This window comes from Brachyhypopomus gauderio, chromosome 6 (genome assembly GCF_052324685.1).
Source record: "Brachyhypopomus gauderio isolate BG-103 chromosome 6, BGAUD_0.2, whole genome shotgun sequence".
Taxonomy (NCBI): domain Eukaryota; kingdom Metazoa; phylum Chordata; class Actinopteri; order Gymnotiformes; family Hypopomidae; genus Brachyhypopomus; species Brachyhypopomus gauderio.
In genome coordinates, this window is record NC_135216.1 from 15,424,493 (window position 1) to 15,443,470 (window position 18,978).

An 18,978-nucleotide genomic window follows, 5' to 3' on the forward strand; every position below is an offset into this window, starting at 1 on the left:
TTCACATTGCTTTTAAAAGGTCTTCATAATAAAACAGCACCAAGCACAGAGGAAGTTTAAAAATGCCCTTTACCTCTTCTCCAGCAGCTACACACACACACACACACACACACACACACACACACACACACACACTTAAGAAAGACCACACAATCCTTGCCCTCATAGCCTCAAATATGATTTTTTTAATTCATTTTCTTATAAATCATTCATACAAAATTGCCATTATTCTATTTTCTTTATTACATCTATAAAAATCTTTTGTTAATTACAGGGACTAGGGGTGATGGTGAGGACAGGAGGGAGCAAAATCCTGGTAAAAAAAAAAAAACTATACAAGAAATAAAACATTCTGGGATTGTGATAAGTAGTCTAAAGTGGTCATGCAGGTCTGGGATCTCCAGCGCAGTGTGAAATGATCAAATGAGTGTCTAATGGATGCTGAGAGACTCCAGTGTAAGACATTATAAAGCTACTATCTGGCAAGTCTTCCAAGGGCAGGTTCCAGCATATCCGAGCACTTGCTGCCATGGGACAGGATCAGAATCTGGGATTAAATTTAGCCAAAGGCACAGTCAGGATAAGATTACTGCTTATGCCCACCCCCATGTTTCCGGTTTCCTTATTGCTAATTACATACGATTCTCTTTAAAAATGTTATTTATTAATTTAGGAAGAGGTTTGCCAGTTTTAGTAGCTTTAGAAGATAATAGCCTCAAAATTCTCCAGAATAAAACTCACAAAATGTACATTGCAAATACAGAACGGAAAGAGAAGGCATGATGCGTACTGATCAACTGAGAAGTCTTTGGTGACGGAGTATGCAGCCACTGCAGTTTCAGTGCTCTAAAAGGTGCTGATTAATGATGCCTTAGGAGAAACAAACAAACAAAAGCACATGAACACTGGCATGAAAGCCAGTCATAAAATTATAATAAAATGATTCAAGGCCATATTGAAACAAATGGCAAAGATTGGTGGTGGTGGTTGGGGTGGGGGGGGGGGGGGGGGGGGGGCATGGCAATTTACATCTTATACAAAATAGGTCTTTTAATGCTGTACAGCCATATTCGTAGTTTCAACTATACATATTTGCTTAGTTTTGTGTGTGAAAGATTCTGTACAGCAAGTCTACATTTGTCTTCTCTCAATGAAATTGTGCAAGAACTTCTAAAAATGAGATGGTTAGGAAAACAGGATACAAGCCTGATACATTTATAAAAGAGGGTTTACTGAACTTAATAGTCGACCAGATGTGGGCCAGTGGTTGAAAGTCATCTGTACTGCAGTTCCTCATGCACTGCCATCACATCACAATGAAAGACAAAGCAATTGAACACAGCTCTGGAAAGGTTTCTGAGATCTCCCTCTGTAGTGTATGCAGTGCAAAGCAAGATCTCCTGTAGTAGGAGACTGTTGTAAATCCCACGTCAAGATGGCGGACACATTACAAATTCAGATACAAATGTGACTATTCAGACTTGCTTTGGGTTTGTTTTTTTGTTTGTTTGTTTTTTACACTTTAATTCCAGGTCACTTATCTAAAAATGGAAGTTACAAAGTGGATTTCTTTTTGTCATAAATGACAAGTTAACTGGAAATTTAAACAGCTTTCCAAAACACAGTTTCTAGAAAACACAAAACACAATATAAATCATGTTGATACAGCTACACTCCAAAACTAATAAGCAGACATCTACTTGAATTTAACTGCGAATTGAACCATGTAAAAAAAATGTAGTTTCTCATCTAAAGAAAAATACTGTAGTGTATAATTTTTTGCCATCATTAGTATGCTTTTCAGTGTGGTAGGCCTAAAAGCAAAGTTTTATAATAGAAGAGTTTTTTTTTTTGTGTGTAAAGACTATAAAAGAAATGGGACTTATTTCAAAAGAAAATTGGGAGAAAAAAAAACAGACTTTGGCTCACAGCTGGTTCTCTTTAAGTCCAGTCACCTTCACAAAAGGCCACTAAAGCACTGTGCTCCTTCAAGTCATCAGACATTCAAGTACCTTTAGAGCAGAGACTTGCAAAGAGTTCCACTCCATCATAAAGACTAACACTTCTACACAGGAGACTGCAGACACGAGCAGTGGTCCACCCTCTTAGCGCAGTACCCTTGATATAGAATCAATGACAGAAGGTGCACGTGCTCAATAAAAACATCAAATTCTAAACAGATGAACTGAGGACATTTATATTGTAGGCATTGGTTCGTGATGGAAATAAATCTGGTACATGAAAACCAGCAGCAATTCAGAAATGAGGACTACAGTGGGTGAACAATGAGGTGGTGCCGTGACCCTGAAGGTCACCTCACAGGAAACAAAGGAAAAAGTCAGATTGCTGAAATTTGGCCTGTAGGTCACAATGAATCCTGTCACATGCATGTAAGTGCTTTCTTCAAAAACAGAACTTCACAGGAGATTAAAACGCCGCCCCCCCCCCCCCCCCCCCCCAAACTAAAATGGATCCTCCTATTCACCCATATTTTAAAAGGCTAGTAATAAAATCTTGGCACTGAAAGGATTAGAGAAAGAAGAAAAAAAAAAACCCATGTGCATGTCCAAATGTGCCTGAATGTGGCTCCTGGCAACGAAGAAGAAATGGAGACCATTACTCTTGATATGAAACAGGAAATTATGCTTATGTGAGTATGTGTGTACTGTTTACATAAATTACTGAAATGATGTACAGAACTGAAGATAGTTCTGTTAAAGATAGTATGTGTCAAAGCACCAACCCCCAGGAGACACACAAATGATAAATGCAGAAGTGGTCAGTCATCCAGGTCCTCATGTATGGGACAGACATGACATTGTTGGCATGTTTCATGGTTGGGAGCAAAGGGTCATTTGTGGTTCAGATCCTGGTGTGGCGTAGAGTATGTGAACACAATACTGCATCCCACCTGCGTCCTCTCTTATCCTCTCGTGTGCTGACAGAGATAGTCATTTACGGCATTCGTTACACAAAAAAACTAAACAAAACAAGTCTTGTGGTCAATAGTGTGTGCTCGGGGTGCGTGTGTGTGGACCGCTGTGCTCAGACATTTGCACCCTGCCCGGCTGCTCACCCACAGTGGAACAGGGAGTTAGAGCCACAGCAGTGAGCTGTTCCGCTGTGGTCCTCGTCCTCTCCACAGAGTGCTTCACTGCCCCCTCCTGTATGCCCAGTAGGGGGCGTCCTTCAGGTCAGAGACGCTCAATCTCCCTGTATTTCTTGCGGAGGATGGAGACCTGGTCCTTGAAGAGGACCGGGTCCAGTCTCATTTGGGAGTGGACCAGGGGCATGGTGCCAAACCAGCTGGCGAACTTGTTCATGCAGGTCTGGCGTTGGGCAAAGTGGTCCGGGTCTGCCCAACGTGACGCGCGAGACGACTGAGGAGACACGCAAAGTCAGACAATTCTTTATGAGCATTCAGGAAATCGTATATATATATATATATATATATATATATATATATATATATATATATATATATATATATATATATATATATATATATAAAGGAAAACCCAAGAATGTAAAGTCGGAGGAAACCTCAACCCTACCTGTCCCATCATGGTCTCCTTGTACTGCTTCTTCTGGGTGACCTTGACGGGTGGCAGCTTGGTCACAGCTGATACCAGGAAGTTCATGAGGATGTCTTCACAGTTGGCCAGCTGATCGACCATGTTCTTCAGACTACTGGGCAGGAAGTGGGTGTATAGGTAGTGGTAATACCTGGAGAACAAAACCAAACTCCCATTAGGAGCAGAGCAGTGTCTGTGCCAGCCATCAGGACAACCATAAAGCCATCTAGATACAGGACGTCAAGCCCTGTGGGATGCGACAGGAAAATGCGAAAGACTGCCTGGAAACTTTGGGTCAGAACTCTTAGACCATGTTTCAGCTACATAAAACACATCTCATTTTTGTTATTCGTGGAGCCTTGTGTTTGGGCAGGAACCCTTCAGAGCTGCTCAGCGGACACCGGCCGGCGGCTGCTGACACAGTACCTGTGGTAGATGGCGGCTCCAGTCAGAACCATGGAGTAATCGTTGGTCCATTTGGAGGTGTAGCCCCAACGTTCCTTATTACTGTCCCAGAAATGACTGCGGGCAGGGTAGCCCACGATCCTCTCGGGAAAGCTCTGCCACACCGTGAAGGCAAAGTCCACCTACAGATTGACACGCAGTGCAGATGTGACAAGCGGCTGGTCAGCGAGCCCGAGACGACCTCTCCAGACGTTTTTTACAACGGAAACCATATTACACAAGAACCAAAACAATGACAGCTGTCCTACAGTGAGAGCGACAGGAAAGGTTCCCAGTGCAGGGTGAGAGAAACCCCTGGCACACACACACACCCATGACCTGTTAGGGACCCTCGTATCTCTTTGTTTCTTTTTTTAAAAGATCAAAGCTTTTATACATCTACTGAAACATATGTGAGGCCGAACCTCGGCTGGATATAAAATCAGCAGTGGGTTAAAGAGCAGCTCGACGTGCATGGGAACGCACCCGTCCCTGCTAACTTCACAGAGAGTGGTAACGAGAGCGAGCTCAGAGACCAACAGCAGAAGCAGCTCCACACACACACACACACGCACCCAGACGGCTGAGGGGGGGGGGGGGGGGGGCAGCACACAGTTAGAGTTAGAGGAGACAGGGCAGGTAACGGGAGAAGAGGCAATCGCACGGAGAAAGCTAGCTGGCCTTTATCAGAGTGGACACACACACGCACACACACCCCAGCTTATACAGAAGACGTGCAGGTAGTGCACAAACGGTAGCGAGCTGGTATGATGTGTGTGTGTGTGGAGTGTGAAACAGCGTGGGGTGTGAGACAGCGTGGGGTGAGACAGGAGAGCGTGACCAAGAGCAGTGGGACAACATAGGTGTTCTGCCAACGAACTCTGGTCTCACACACGCACGCACACACAAACGTGCCCCTAAACGGCCCCGCCTACATAGACACAAAACACACAAACTCGCAAAGGAGAGGAAACAAAACAGGCCAAACTCCCAGAGTGGCGTACCTCTGTGGTGGAGAGAACGGTGTCTTCGTCCAGACTGAACACGGCGTCCGTGGTGATGCTCTCGTACAGTAGGAAGCGACTGCTCATCACCTGCAGAACGAGAGGGAGGGTGCAGACATGTTTAAGGACGCCTCTCCATTATGTCCATTATGTGGCCATTTGGTTGTTTCTGGTCTCATTTCAGTTTGTCCCAGGGCTGCATCCGTCTAATGATCAGATGCTTTCCGTCTGCAAAACAGCCACAAAAGGAGGCTGCTGCAATATTCATAGGTTTAAATATTTAGCTCAGTGTGTGTGTGGGGGGGTTATGAAGAGGGGCTCAGGAGGTCAGACTGTAATGAGCCCTCCCGCCCGTCCGCACAGAGTTACACTGCAAGCCATGGCTGAGAGGAAATCAGACGGTAATGAGCCCAGACTCACACAGGCCTTAAAGGAAGGAGTAGAGCACTAGTACACTACCTTAAAGGAGTAGAGCACTAGTACACTACCTTAAAGGAAGGAGTAGAGCACTAGTACACTAGTACACTACCTTAAAGGAAGGAGTAGAGCACTAGTACACTACCTTAAAGGAAGGAGTAGAGCACTAGTACACTACCTTAAAGGAAGGAGTAGAGCACTAGTACACTAGTACACTACCTTAAAGGAAGGAGTAGAGCACTAGTACACTACCTTAAAGGAAGGAGTAGAGCACTAGTACACTACCTTAAAGGAAGGAGTAGAGCACTAGTACACTACCTGATGGACCTGCAACAAGACCTCCCACACAACCCAAACCCCACACGCAGGGCACACGTAGCCCACACAAACCCCACACGCAGGGCACACGTAGCCCCCACAAACCCCACACGCAGGGCACACGTAGCCCACACAAACCCCACACGCAGGGCACACGTAGCCCCCACAAACCCCACACGCAGGGCACACGTAGCCCCCACAAACCCCACACGCAGGGCACACGTAGCCCACACAAACCCCACACGCAGGGCACACGTAGCCCACACAAACCCCACACGCAGGGCACACGTAGCCCCCACAAACCCCACACGCAGGGCACACGTAGCCCACACAAACCCCACACGCAGGGCACACGTAGCCCACACAAACCCCACACGCAGGGCACACGTAGCCCACACAAACCCCAGACATGCCCCAAAGAAACAGGGCACACGTAGCACAGACATAACCCCCCCCCACACACACACACACACACACACACACACACACACACACACACACACACACACACACACACACACACACACACACACACACCTGCTGTGAGGTGGCAGGTCACGGTAAAATGCTTGGCTGTTTACCTGTCGCCATTAAATGAAGACCCATCAAAGAGCACGTGCCCACACAACCCTGTTCTATTATCTTTAACAGAACTCTTCTCATTAGCCTATGGGGGGGGGGGGGTGTATAGCAGAAAACTAACCTCTACTAGTACCTGAACGGACATACTGTTAAGATACTGCTTTTCATGAGGAGAAAAGCATTTTGATGTCATTTATCATCCAACAACTAGTAGTCATATCACCCACTCCTACTTATAACATTTAGTCTAATCTACATATGGCAAACATGAAATACCTTATTAATACAATGAACTTTCATACAGCCTTCAGACATCAATCATCCATACTGTAACTACTTTAATGCCAGACATATTAAACAGCCAAATTATGACAACCATTTAAATTCAACTGAAAATTATCCCAGACTGACAAACCCCACACACTGAAGGAATGGGTAAGATGGAGAGGGATTGTGTCTGTGTGTGTGTGTGTGTGAGAAGTGTGTACACACACACAAACACGCACACCTCTGTAAACAAGGCACAACAAACCAGACAGACTGGATCCTCATTCTCCACCTATAGCAGCCAGCGCAGAGCTACCCCCAAACCCACCCCCCCTTCACGCCCCCCCCCCCCCCCACCTCCCCATCACCCCTTCCTCCCGCTGTGAGTGTGGCTCTGAATGTTGAGCTTCAGCCCAGACAGTTGAGGGCCACCCACACTCCCAGGATAAATATTCAGTGAACAGCCGATGTCAGTAGCACTTGCAGGGAAGCATCTGTAAGAGTCTCTGTGTGGCTCCCTAAAACGGCTGAATGGGTTCAGCGTCTGCCCCAGAACAGCTGCCACGAAACAAAGCACTACTGGATTTTGCTCTGATCTTGATTGTAATTGGATTTTAATTGGACCAACAATCAGACAAACAAGAGGAACTGATCTAAAATGTTTATTTAATAAAAATGGTATGTGTGTGTGTGTTCCGTTTGCAGAATGCAGAATGGTGATCCTTGTGGCATGGGGGGTGTGTGTGTGTGTGAGAAAGACCCACCTTGTTCTCTCCTTCGATCACTATGACCGGCACAGAGGTGACAGGCCACCGATGCTTAGCAGGTAAAGGCTTGTCACAGTTCCACAACACAATGATCTGATGGACAGAAAAACAGAAACAGAGGGAGAGGAGGACACACACACACACACACACACACACACACACACACACACACACACACACACACACAGGGTTAATGCTGCTGATCATGGCTTACACAAGCAATTGCGGCTGACAGACAACAAAAAGGCCAAATGTTATAGAGCCAAAAGTTATTAGCAGTGATTTGGGTCATTCTGCCGATTAATTCCTTCAGATTAGCCGTTTCTCCCCTTTATTACTTTTGTCCTTATGCTGATGGTAATTTAATCCGCTCGGGGACTCAGCTTGGAGTGTTCAGGAGGATGTTTACATTAGCTTTAAACGTTTGACTAATTTAAGTAAGTTGTGGTGAAAAAACAAGAATCACAGGAGCGTTAGCGTTTCAAAGTCCTACGAACCACAGACTCTCAGCGTCTCTCTTGGAACCAACAACATATCGATTCTGTTTCACGAGTTACTAATACAAGTTGCAAAGATACCGCCTTAATCAGCAGATCTCCACATTCATGCAAACAACAAAATCTCAGATAAGTCATTCGTGCAGTCATGAAGGGGTCCGAGTAATTCAGCCGCAAGTTGACGCAGTTGGCGCAGACACAGGCAAACGCCCTGGTGCGAGGCTCACGCTGCTCTTCCTTACAGGGACGTAGCAGGACCCCGGGAGGGTTTAAAAGCGTGCCAATGACGCGCTTTTTAAGTGCGATGGTAAATAGCTGTTAATGGCGGAACTGAAGGCACGTGTTTGGGAGTGGTGTGGAGCACGGTGCCGTAGGTGCTGAGGTGTATTTTTAACGGTCGCAGCTTCCTCTGATGCTAACTGAAGACGGCGAAAGGCAGATGGCGTCTCCCTCAGCTTGCCCTTGTTCTGGGGGAGGTGTGCGTGCGTCTGTGCTAATACACGCGCGCTGACAAACAGGACGGCAGGTCGCAGCGGGAGACCCTGCTGTTAGCGAGCTAGCTCGGCTCCAAAGCTCTTCGCGCCTCCTTTACTCCCCGAGCGCGGGTGGGAGGAGCTCGGCCTGCCAGACAGGAGCGTAGCGTGCGCTTGTGGAATTGCTGTTCCCATCGCATCTCTTCCACTTCACGGCAACTAAATGAATTGGATTTCCCGTGTGGGCGGAGCAACAACGGCCCACCGCTCTGCGGCTTAACCTGCCCCGCACCTCCCCCGAGAGAGGAGGGGGCACTGGTGCGTGGCCGTTCCCACCTCCCTGCTGTAGCCAGGGGCGATGTAGCCACATAATCATTCACCAGCATGGCCCTCTCCTTTCTCCCCCCACATCCATCCATCCATCTCACGCTACCCCCTGTCTGTTTGAGGCAGAGAGGAATCAATACGTCTTGGTTCCCAGGGTTGCTGGCTACGCAGAAGGTGATGGATACCATGGAAGGCCCCCCAAGGAGGGGAGGGGGGGGGGGGTATCAGATTGCGTGGTGGATCAGGATTCCCCACTGGGGGCGGTGTGGCCCAGGCAGTAGCTTGAGCGTACGGTCCTGATCCACACTGCGTTTGGGGCAGTCGATATGATTGCTCTCAAATGACACAGAAGGACGCACGCAAGGTCAACGCAAAGCAAACCGCAAACGCCGTGCAGCACAGGTGCCAATCATAGCGCTCAGCCACGCTGCATTCAACGTCATTTAGTTCAGTCTAGTTACTTTACATGCGTCTACTAAGGCCAATCTTGTCTAACTCTGGTCATTCTAGAGGCTACAGGGGGATTCTGATAAGGCGATACGTATTCCTATCCATATCATGAAACTAATTAGCTATTAAGAAAGTTTGAGTTTATTAAAATGTATGAGTTCATTTTTTCACATAGCACGGAGCTGAACAGCAGTAGTGTCACATTGTTTCTTTCGATCAGAGCTTAATGAATGTTTACCATCAACCTGATTTTGGAGTTCACAGAGTTCAAGAGACATGCATAATTTGTTTGCTGGCTGTGTCTAGTAAATTGAGAGAAACTGTACTACACCAAAGTAACATTTGTTGGCGCAAACAGACTCTCTGCATTTCAAACGAGGGGTGTTAAGAGGCGGAGTTCAGAGTTCAGGACGTGTCCCGCACGCAGCTGTCTGCACCTACCTGGGAGCAGTATGGGGACTTGGCCACGGTCAGCAGGAGCTTGAGGATTGGCTGAGACTGGGAGACCAGGGGCGTGACCGCGTGGATGACTGCCGTGAACTGGGGGCGGGGCTTGATCCCTGAAGAGGCGGGAGAGAGCAGGAGAGTGGTCAAAGCTCAGAGGATCCCGTCGGCGCTGGGCGAGGTCGGCATGTCGGTCCTGCGCTACACCTCACAGCTCCAAATAATGACTTTACTGCCACCAACGTCAGATGCGCGCACACACACACACACACACACACACACACACACACACACACACACACAGGTTTCTGCTTTGGCTGCATCTTTGCCTCCCTCGTGACTACAGCGGACCGTTTGAAACAATACGCCCGTTACACAGCTGAAATTACACAGCTACTCCCTTCATCTCAAAACGTCTGATTGCTACCGTGAGACGAATTTACAGAGAAGTGAATGATCTCATCCCTTTTCACTCTTTTTTCATCATCAGCCTTTTATTGATCGTGTTGCCAAGAACAGCAGATTAAGATAAAGGCATGCACGGCAGCCTTTGTGGTCACATGACCGAGTGCTGTAATGTACGAGCCCAGCACGCCAATATAGATTTTGCCATCCAATTACACTAGGGCCAATTCAATAGTCCATCACAGTGCACAACACACCATCACTTAGTTTCAGGTCTAAATCTGGAACTTCAGAAACAGCACTGCTCAACAGGCTCATCTTCTACGCCAATTAAGAGACATCAAACGGCAAAGTTCAAAAATAACAAGGCAGATGACACGAGTTAAAAAGATGATTAAAGAGTATTTGAAGCAGAGAACGGTCAAGATGTGTGTGTTTAGATATGAACCTTTGGGATCTTTCTGAGAAGCACATCATTATTTTTTTAAGAAGGTCTTTAATACCTGAAAATATACGATGATTATTGTTTATGGAAGAATTAACTAAACATGCCGCAAGGCTGCAAGTATCAAATGGATTCCTCATAGTTTGATGTTGCAGGCCTTAATCCAGCACTGACAGCCCAACACATCTCATATAATATGCACATAAACGTTTGATCAACCCAAACATGTAACCTCCACCCCTGGGACTCCAACCGCGGGTGAGGAGACGTACCCAGTCCGGCGTAGTAGAAGGGGAAGTCGCCCAGGTGGGTGGAGTACTGGGGCAGGGTGAAGAGACCTCCAGGGTGGAGGTTCCACATCAGGGGGCTCCGGCCTGCGTGCTGCAGGACACGGTCCTGAATGATCTGTACACACACACACACGCACACACACACACACACACACACACACACACACGAGGAGCCATTAACTCATTAACTCAGCCTCGTTAAAGGACGCAGTAACGAAAGCATTACCTGTTAATTACTCAGCCACGACACTGGATACAGGGAATGGATCTGGGCTGAATTAACTGATGTAACGTACAATAGGAAACGTGTGCAGCGCTCGTTTGAACTCATCTAATGGAAACATCAAGTGCCCTGCAGCACAGGGGCTATAAACAGAGGCAGGAGGAGAGAGGGGGCACAGAGGGAGGCAGGAGGAGAGAGAGGGGGGCACAGAGGGAGGCAGGAGGAGAGAGGGGGGCACAGAGGGAGGCAGGAGGAGAGAGGGGGGCACAGAGGGAGGCAGGAGGAGAGAGGGGGGCACAGAGGGAGGCAGGAGGAGAGAGGGGGGCACAGAGGGAGGCAGGAGGAGAGAGGGGGGCACAGAGGGAGGCAGGAGGAGAGAGAGGGGCACAGAGGGAGGCAGGAGGAGAGAGGGGGGCACAGAGGGAGGCAGGAGGAGAGAGGGGGGCACAGAGGGAGGCAGGAGGAGAGAGGGGGGCACAGAGCGAGGCAGGAGGAGAGAGGGGGGCACAGAGGGAGGCAGGAGGAGAGAGGGGGGCACAGAGGGAGGCAGGAGGAGAGAGGGGGCACAGAGGGAGGCAGGAGGAGAGAGGGGGGCACAGAGCGAGGCAGGAGGAGAGAGGGGGGCACAGAGGGAGGCAGGAGGAGAGAGGGGGCACAGAGGGAGGCAGGAGAGAGAGGGGGCACAGAGGGAGGCAGGAGGAGAGAGGGGGGCACAGAGGGAGGCAGGAGGAGAGAGGGGGCACAGAGCGAGGCAGGAGAGAGAGGGGGCACAGAGGGAGGCAGGAGGAGAGAGGGGGCACAGAGCGAGGCAGGAGAGAGAGGGGGGCACAGAGGGAGGCAGGAGGAGAGAGAGGGGCACAGAGCGAGGCAGGAGGAGAGAGGGGGGCACAGAGCGAGGCAGGAGGAGAGAGGGGGGCACAGAGCGAGGCAGGAGGAGAGAGGGGGGCACAGAGGGAGGCAGGAGGAGAGAGGGGGCACAGAGGGAGGCAGGAGGAGAGAGGGGGGCACAGAGCGAGGCAGGAGGAGAGAGGGGGGCACAGAGGGAGGCAGGAGGAGAGAGGGGGGCACAGAGGGAGGCAGGAGGAGAGAGGGGGCACAGAGGGAGGCAGGAGGAGAGAGGGGGGCACAGAGCGAGGCAGGAGGAGAGAGGGGGGCACAGAGGGAGGCAGGAGGAGAGAGGGGGCACAGAGGGAGGCAGGAGAGAGAGGGGGCACAGAGGGAGGCAGGAGGAGAGAGGGGGGCACAGAGGGAGGCAGGAGGAGAGAGGGGGCACAGAGCGAGGCAGGAGAGAGAGGGGGCACAGAGGGAGGCAGGAGGAGAGAGGGGGCACAGAGCGAGGCAGGAGAGAGAGGGGGGCACAGAGGGAGGCAGGAGGAGAGAGGGGGCACAGACGGAGGCAGGAGGAGAGAGGGGGCACAGAGGGAGGCAGGAGGAGAGAGGGGGGCACAGAGGGAGGCAGGAGGAGAGAGGGGGCACAGAGGGAGGCAGGAGGAGAGAGAGGGGCACAGAGTGAGGCAGGAGGAGAGAGGGGGGCACAGAGGGAGGCAGGAGGAGAGAGGGGGGCACAGAGTGAGGCAGGAGGAGAGAGGGGGCACAGAGGGAGGCAGGAGGAGAGAGGGGGCACAGAGGGGGGCAGGAGGAGAGAGGGGGGCACAGAGGGAGGCAGGAGGAGAGAGGGGGGCACAGAGCGAGGCAGGAGGAGAGAGGGGGGCACAGAGGGAGGCAGGAGGAGAGAGGGGGCACAGAGGGAGGCAGGAGGAGAGAGGGGGGCACAGAGGGAGGCAGGAGGAGAGAGGGGGGCACAGAGGGAGGCAGGAGGAGAGAGAGGGGCACAGAGGGAGGCAGGAGGAGAGAGGGGGGCACAGAGTGAGGCAGGAGGAGAGAGGGGGGCACAGAGGGAGGCAGGAGGAGAGAGGGGGGCACAGAGGGAGGCAGGAGGAGAGAGGGGGCACAGAGGGAGGCAGGAGGAGAGAGGGGGCACAGAGGGAGGCAGGAGGAGAGGGGGGCACAGAGGGAGGCAGGAGGAGAGAGGGGGGCACAGAGCGAGGCAGGAGGAGAGAGGGGGGCACAGAGGGAGGCAGGAGGAGAGAGGGGGGCACAGAGCGAGGCAGGAGGAGAGAGGGGGGCACAGAGCGAGGCAGGAGGAGAGAGGGGGGCACAGAGGGAGGCAGGAGGAGAGAGGGGGGCACAGACGGAGGCAGGAGGAGAGAGGGGGGCACAGAGGGAGGCAGGAGGAGAGAGGGGGGCACAGAGGGAGGCAGGAGGAGAGAGGGGGGCACAGAGCGAGGCAGGAGAGAGAGGGGGGCACAGAGCGAGGCAGGAGAGAGAGGGGGGCACAGAGCGAGGCAGGAGAGAGGGGGGCACAGAGCGAGGCACTAATTCACTTTAACGACAGCCACCGTGGTGAGGGTGTAGATGTTGGTAATCGGGATTTCCACAGAATGGAAACAGGAAGTTTTGTTAATTGATTATTTCTGAAGGACTATTAACCCTATCCCTGAGGTGCTCTGCTAAACGCTGCCAGTGAAGGTGCCAACAGCACCCAAAGCAAAAGGACATTTGAGTGGTTCTCCTGTCATGTGTTTCTCTTTTTTGGGGGGGGGGAGAAAGTCGATAACCATTTGACTCCGCTGAAAAGATGAACTTGTCCTCCTTTTGCCCTCCCAATAAAAGCACTTGTCATTTTAAAAACGCAATCTGAGGAAGGGCTGAGAGGCCGTTTCTCTTGCCTGGCTGGGAGGCGGATGCCTACAGGCCTGGCCAGACCTGCACGCACATGATTGACGATTCAATTTCGCAACGGGAACACTCACAATCTTCCCAATGGAGCTCGATAAATAAAAGCAACTGTTGGGATACTTGCAGTTATTGCCAGGAGCTGATAGCGGCCGTGTCCTTGGTTACGGGCTGAAGGCCCGGGATTGGCTGAGTGGTTGAGGGTTGGGTTCAGCGGACTGTAAACGGGTGAGAGTCTTTGGAAAGACACTTGTGCATCACTTGGAGGGATGAGTGTGTTCATGCTATAAGAGCTCACAGATCTGATTCAGTCGGAACAAGAAAAGCTCTTAACTGTGTATGAAAACAGCATATGCCGAAGTGACCTTATCTATGACCGAAGGAAAAGCATTTAACAACTGCTTCTTCTGCCTCTATTTTTCAGTCTTACAAGCATATCGGAGCCTCTGTGGTTTGGCCACCATGACGCGCTTTACGTGGAGTGATTATATCGGCTTAATGAACCCTGATTCTAAATCGAATGGAGTGAAAACTTTGAAGCTAATTATGTTCATATTACATTTACAGATTTTGGTAGGAGCCAATATCAAGAGCCGCTCAAAGATGTGCGTTTGCCGTCTCGTGGTCTGGTCAGAAATCATTGGTCCTCAGTACTGGCCCATATCGTTCCACTGTGCTGTGATTGGTTCCTTACTGCATGTCACTGTTGAATGCATAATCTTGAGTGACCACAGGGGGACAGGTGCATTGTGGGCCTTCGGTATTCCATCAAGGTGGTCCATCAAGTGTTTCTGTATGAGGTTAACAAAAAGTAACTGCAATTTTCACAAAATCACAAGGTGAATGACCACTGCAGTACAGAAATGTAAAGAAACACATGGTGAATGAATCCAGTCAGAAAAACATCCCATGACACTCCATTAATGATCCAACAGCTGTTGCATCATTTGTACCAGAGACATCTGGAACAAGTAGCAGGCAGTTTATGCGGTTCTGTTCATATCAAATCCAGCTTCAAACATGCCTGCGATGGTGCGAGTCTGGAGGATCACAATGGCCTACCGCGCTGCCTTCAGACATCAACACGCCAAATCAATTTCATTCCCAGTCAACCCTGAAATACCCTGAGCATTGATCTCGGGGAAGGGAGAGCCTGTGGCTAGAAGATGACACCTGGACGCATCATTTATCTTCCTTTTATCACTAATAGGACCTGAATCTAACAATTTGTGGGGACAGCAAGGGGGACAATTAGCGTTAGGTGCTAACAGCTTAACAGAAATGAGCCGTTTTCCTCTCGGATGGAGTCTTAATACTGTGATCAGATTTTGCTTTGTTAACTACAAGGGAACATCTGTTTCTGCCAGATCTGAAGACTCGACAGTAAACAGCAGTAATGGGATATGCTGTCGTCAGCCTAAACCTGCGCAGAAGCTCCGACGTGGCCTGGGCCTCCGATTCTTACTCTTCTTTGACACGTGACTTGTTTACTGATGGTGCAGTTAGACAGAAGTGAAGGACAGATCCTTCAGCACAGCAACGCAGCGCTTATCATGGTGCTCAACCTACGCCAGGTGTTCTGAGTGGTACAAACACGGCTCTTGTCAAAGTGATGTCATGGTGTGTGTGTGTGTGTGTGTGCGCGTGTGTGTGTGTGTGTGTGTGTGTGTGAGCGAGCAAGAGATCCATAAGTGTGTGATGACAGAATGAAGGCTGATTGCTCATGATTTACTTCTAGAGTGGTGAGGACGATCTTCTCCACCGATGAGAAGTAAGCCTCCCACAGGAACTGCGTCTGAAGTCTCAGAGCCAAGATCTTGTCCTGATGGATGGAGCGTACTGTGGATGGGATCTGGAGGAGAGAGAGGGGAGGGAGATGTTGAGATTAGGTAAGATGACTCATCACATTTGTTCAAACATACAGGTCTACACTTACAAGTCTACACAGGAGAAATGTGTTGAAGGAAGAACCACAGTGTTTGTTATACAAGTCAAGCCAGATACTAATTAATTAACACAGAGATGATTCAACATTGGGGTGAGAGAGAGAGAGAGAGAGAGAGAGAGAGAGAGAGCCAGAGAGAGAGAGAGAAAGAGCCAGAGAGAGAGAGAGAGAGAGAGAGAGAGAGCCAGAGAGAGCGCCAGAGAGAGCGCCAGAGAGAGCGCCAGAGAGAGCGCCAGAGAGCGAGAGAGAGAGAGCGCCAGAGAGCGAGACCCAGAAAGAGAGAGACAGAGAGAGCGTGAGAGATCCACCATGACGAAGTACAGTCTCAGCAACCATCGCCACAGGCCATAGAGAAAGACACACAAACAGTCCTGGATTAACACACACCAACGCCACACTAACACTGGTGTAGCCCTAGAGAAAGGCAGACTCACAGTCCTGGCTAGCTATAAAACCAAAGACCATGTCAGGACAATAAGATCCAGACAGAGCTACACTTCCTGACTGAATGCACAAAGTTTAGTCATATCAGAACAAAATTAGTGTCCAAAAGTCTCCATGATGAGAAGCTGCTGTATGTTCTTGGTGAACATAAGAGTTCAGCAAATTGGTAGCGCTGTACATCCACAATATAGTCTGAGGGACAGTGAGGGACCATATAACAGCCCTGTACGCCCGCTCTACAGGGTGAGGGACCATAAAACAGTGCTGTACGTCCCCTCTACAGAGTGAAGGACAGTGAGGGACCATATAACAGCGCTTTATGTCCACAATATAGTGTGAGGGACAGTGAGGAACCATATAACAGCGCTGTATGTCCACTCTACAGTCTGAGGGACCGTGAGGGACCATATAACAGAGCCTTATGTCCACAATACAGTGTGAGGGACAGTGAGGGACCATATAACAGCGCTTTATGTCCACAATACAGTCTGAGGGACAATGAGGGACCATATAACAGCGCTGTATGTCCACTCTACAGTCTGAGGGACCGTGAGGGACCATATAACAGAGCCTTATGTCCACAATACAGTCTGAGGGACAGTGAGGGACAATATAACAGCGTTGTATGTCCACTCTACAGTCTGAGGGACAGTGAGGGACCATGTCACCACAGAGCTTCGTAGTTATTACTACTATCATTGTTATTTTTGTTACTATTGTTATCATTGTTAGTATTATAATTTTTACTATTACTATTTTTACTATTATTGTTATTATTACTTTTATTATTACTATACGTATCATACGTATCAGTTATAGAGGCAATGGAGGAAATAATGCCAATAGAAGTTTTGCTATTGCTGTTATAATATTATTGTTATTACTATTACTGATAGCAAACTATTGTTGTGTATTCTGTCTATATGATAATACCACTGTGAATAGCTTTGGCGCTACAAATGTGCACATTTGTCTTGCTAATAAAGCACCATTGAATTGAACAGAGCGCGAGAGAGAGAGAGAGAGAGCGAGCGAGAGAGAGAGGGGGGGGGGGGGCAGGTAGAGGGTGAGAGTCTGGGGTGAGGAGAGTGGGGGAGGGGCGAGGGTTCTGACCTGTAACAGGAGTCTCTCGTCTCCAATCACGGCGCCCGTGTTCCAGTCGATGACTTCAGAGAAGGGAAGCTCCCAGCCATTACTCAGCATGACGGGCACACAGGCTGCCTGCGCACGCACACACATGCGCACACACACACAGGTCACCAGTAGGTGTCATTCACGGTGTACTTCTCATTAGACAGCCATACAAATCAGGGGTGTGCTGGGCGAGTGACACAGGGGAACAGAGAGGCACGCAGGAGACAGACACACGTGCTGCTGAATTAAATTAGAGGAGATTCAGCACGGCCACAGAGGGCACAGCAGCTACAGCAGTGATAATGACTCAAAGACCTGCTTCACACACACACACACACACACACACACACACACACACACGCTCAGAGAGGGACGCAGGGACAGGGATGTGATCGCAGGACACGTGACTCAGGACAGACAGCAAGAGTAGAAGCTCCTACAGAGAACTCAGGAGGGTTTTTTAAAGGAGTGGTGGAGGAGGGTATGGTGGAGGAGAGGAGGAGTGGTGGAGGAGAGGAGGAGTGGTGGAGGAGAGGAGGAGTGGTGGAGGACAGGAAGGTGGAGGACAGGAGGAGTGGTGGAGGAGGGGAAGGTGGAGGAGAGGAGGAGTGGTGGAGGAGGGGAAAGTGGAGGACAGGAGGAGTGGTGGAGGAGAGGAGGAGTGGTGGAGGAGGGGAAGGTGGAGGATAGGAGGAGTGGTGGAGGAGGGGAAAGTGGAGGACAGGAGGAGTGGTGGAGGAGGGGAAAGTGGAGGACAGGAGGAGTGGTGGAGGAGGGTTAAGGTGAGGGGAGGAGGAGTGGTGGAGGAGGGGAAGGTGGAGGAGTGGTGGAGGAGGGTTAAGGTGAGGGGAGGAGGAGTGGTGGAGGAGGGGAAGGTGGAGGAGAGGAGGAGTGGTGGAGGAGGGGAAGGTGGAGGAGAGGAGGAGTGGTGGAGGAGGGGAAGGTGGAGGAGTGGTGGAGGAGAGGAGGAGTGGTGGAGGAGAGGAGGAGGGTTAAGGTGGAGGAGAGGAGGAGGGTTAAGGTGAGGAGAGGAGGAGTGGTGGAGGAGAGGAGGAGTGGTGGAGGAGAGGATGTAAGAGGGAGCAGGTCAAGTGATTGCATTTCACCTCTCAGAATTTGGACTTGCCACTCACGGGGTCAGCAAGAGCTCATAGTGCCCCGAGGCGTAGCGCTCACTCACACACCATCAGTTATCTGAGAACACGTGTGTGTATGTGTGTGTGTGTGTGTGTGTGTGTGTATGTGTGTGTGTGTGTCACAGCCCACTCACCTGCAGCGCCTCCAGGAAGCGAAATGAACCAAGCCGGCGTCCTCGTGGCACCAGACAGAAGGTGGAGTTGTGGAGCATTTCACGGTAGTCATATCTGCACCAACACAGACACAGTGTTGAAGTTCCTCCTGAACCCTGGAGGTTCACAGGCCCGTGTGTGTCTGCACACCCCCCCCCCAGTGAGATGGGCTTTCTTACTATCCACACAGAACAATCAGGCAGTCCTGGGGTAATATGTTAGGAGTGACATCTGCTTCAGGTAGCTGATCTTCAGGTAGTGCGTGTGTGTGTGTGTGTGTGTGTGTGTGTGTGTGTGTGTGTGTGTGTGTGTGTGTGTGTGTGTGTGTGTGTAAGGCTTTATCCAGCTTTTCCTGCTGTCCTCAACACACCCACCCACCGCACACATGTGCTGAGAAGATAGTCATTTTACATATCAAAGACAGAGTCATTGCTCTGCCACATGTTGCATGTCGTGTCGCACATGGGTCCCTCACCCCCCGACACACACACACACACACACA

The 18,978-nt window shown here is 50.3% G+C and overlaps 1 protein-coding gene across 1 annotated transcript in view; it reads right to left on the minus strand.

The window, feature by feature from the left end:
- Positions 1–165: 165 nt before the first annotated feature.
- The window catches only part of ext1b (exostosin glycosyltransferase 1b), a 60,475-nt gene continuing 41,662 nt past the window's right edge, over positions 166–18,978 (minus strand). Inside the window, exons 2-11 of the mRNA XM_077009076.1 lie at positions 18,458–18,551; positions 17,167–17,274; positions 15,397–15,516; positions 10,688–10,820; positions 9,563–9,681; positions 7,372–7,467; positions 5,024–5,113; positions 4,002–4,162; positions 3,555–3,726; positions 166–3,380 (exon numbers count right to left, since the gene is read on the minus strand). Of these exons, the coding sequence (XP_076865191.1) occupies positions 3,195–3,380; positions 3,555–3,726; positions 4,002–4,162; positions 5,024–5,113; positions 7,372–7,467; positions 9,563–9,681; positions 10,688–10,820; positions 15,397–15,516; positions 17,167–17,274; positions 18,458–18,551 (1,279 nt within the window). The 3' untranslated portion in view covers positions 166–3,194. The remainder of the gene's footprint in view (positions 3,381–3,554; positions 3,727–4,001; positions 4,163–5,023; positions 5,114–7,371; positions 7,468–9,562; positions 9,682–10,687; positions 10,821–15,396; positions 15,517–17,166; positions 17,275–18,457; positions 18,552–18,978) is intronic.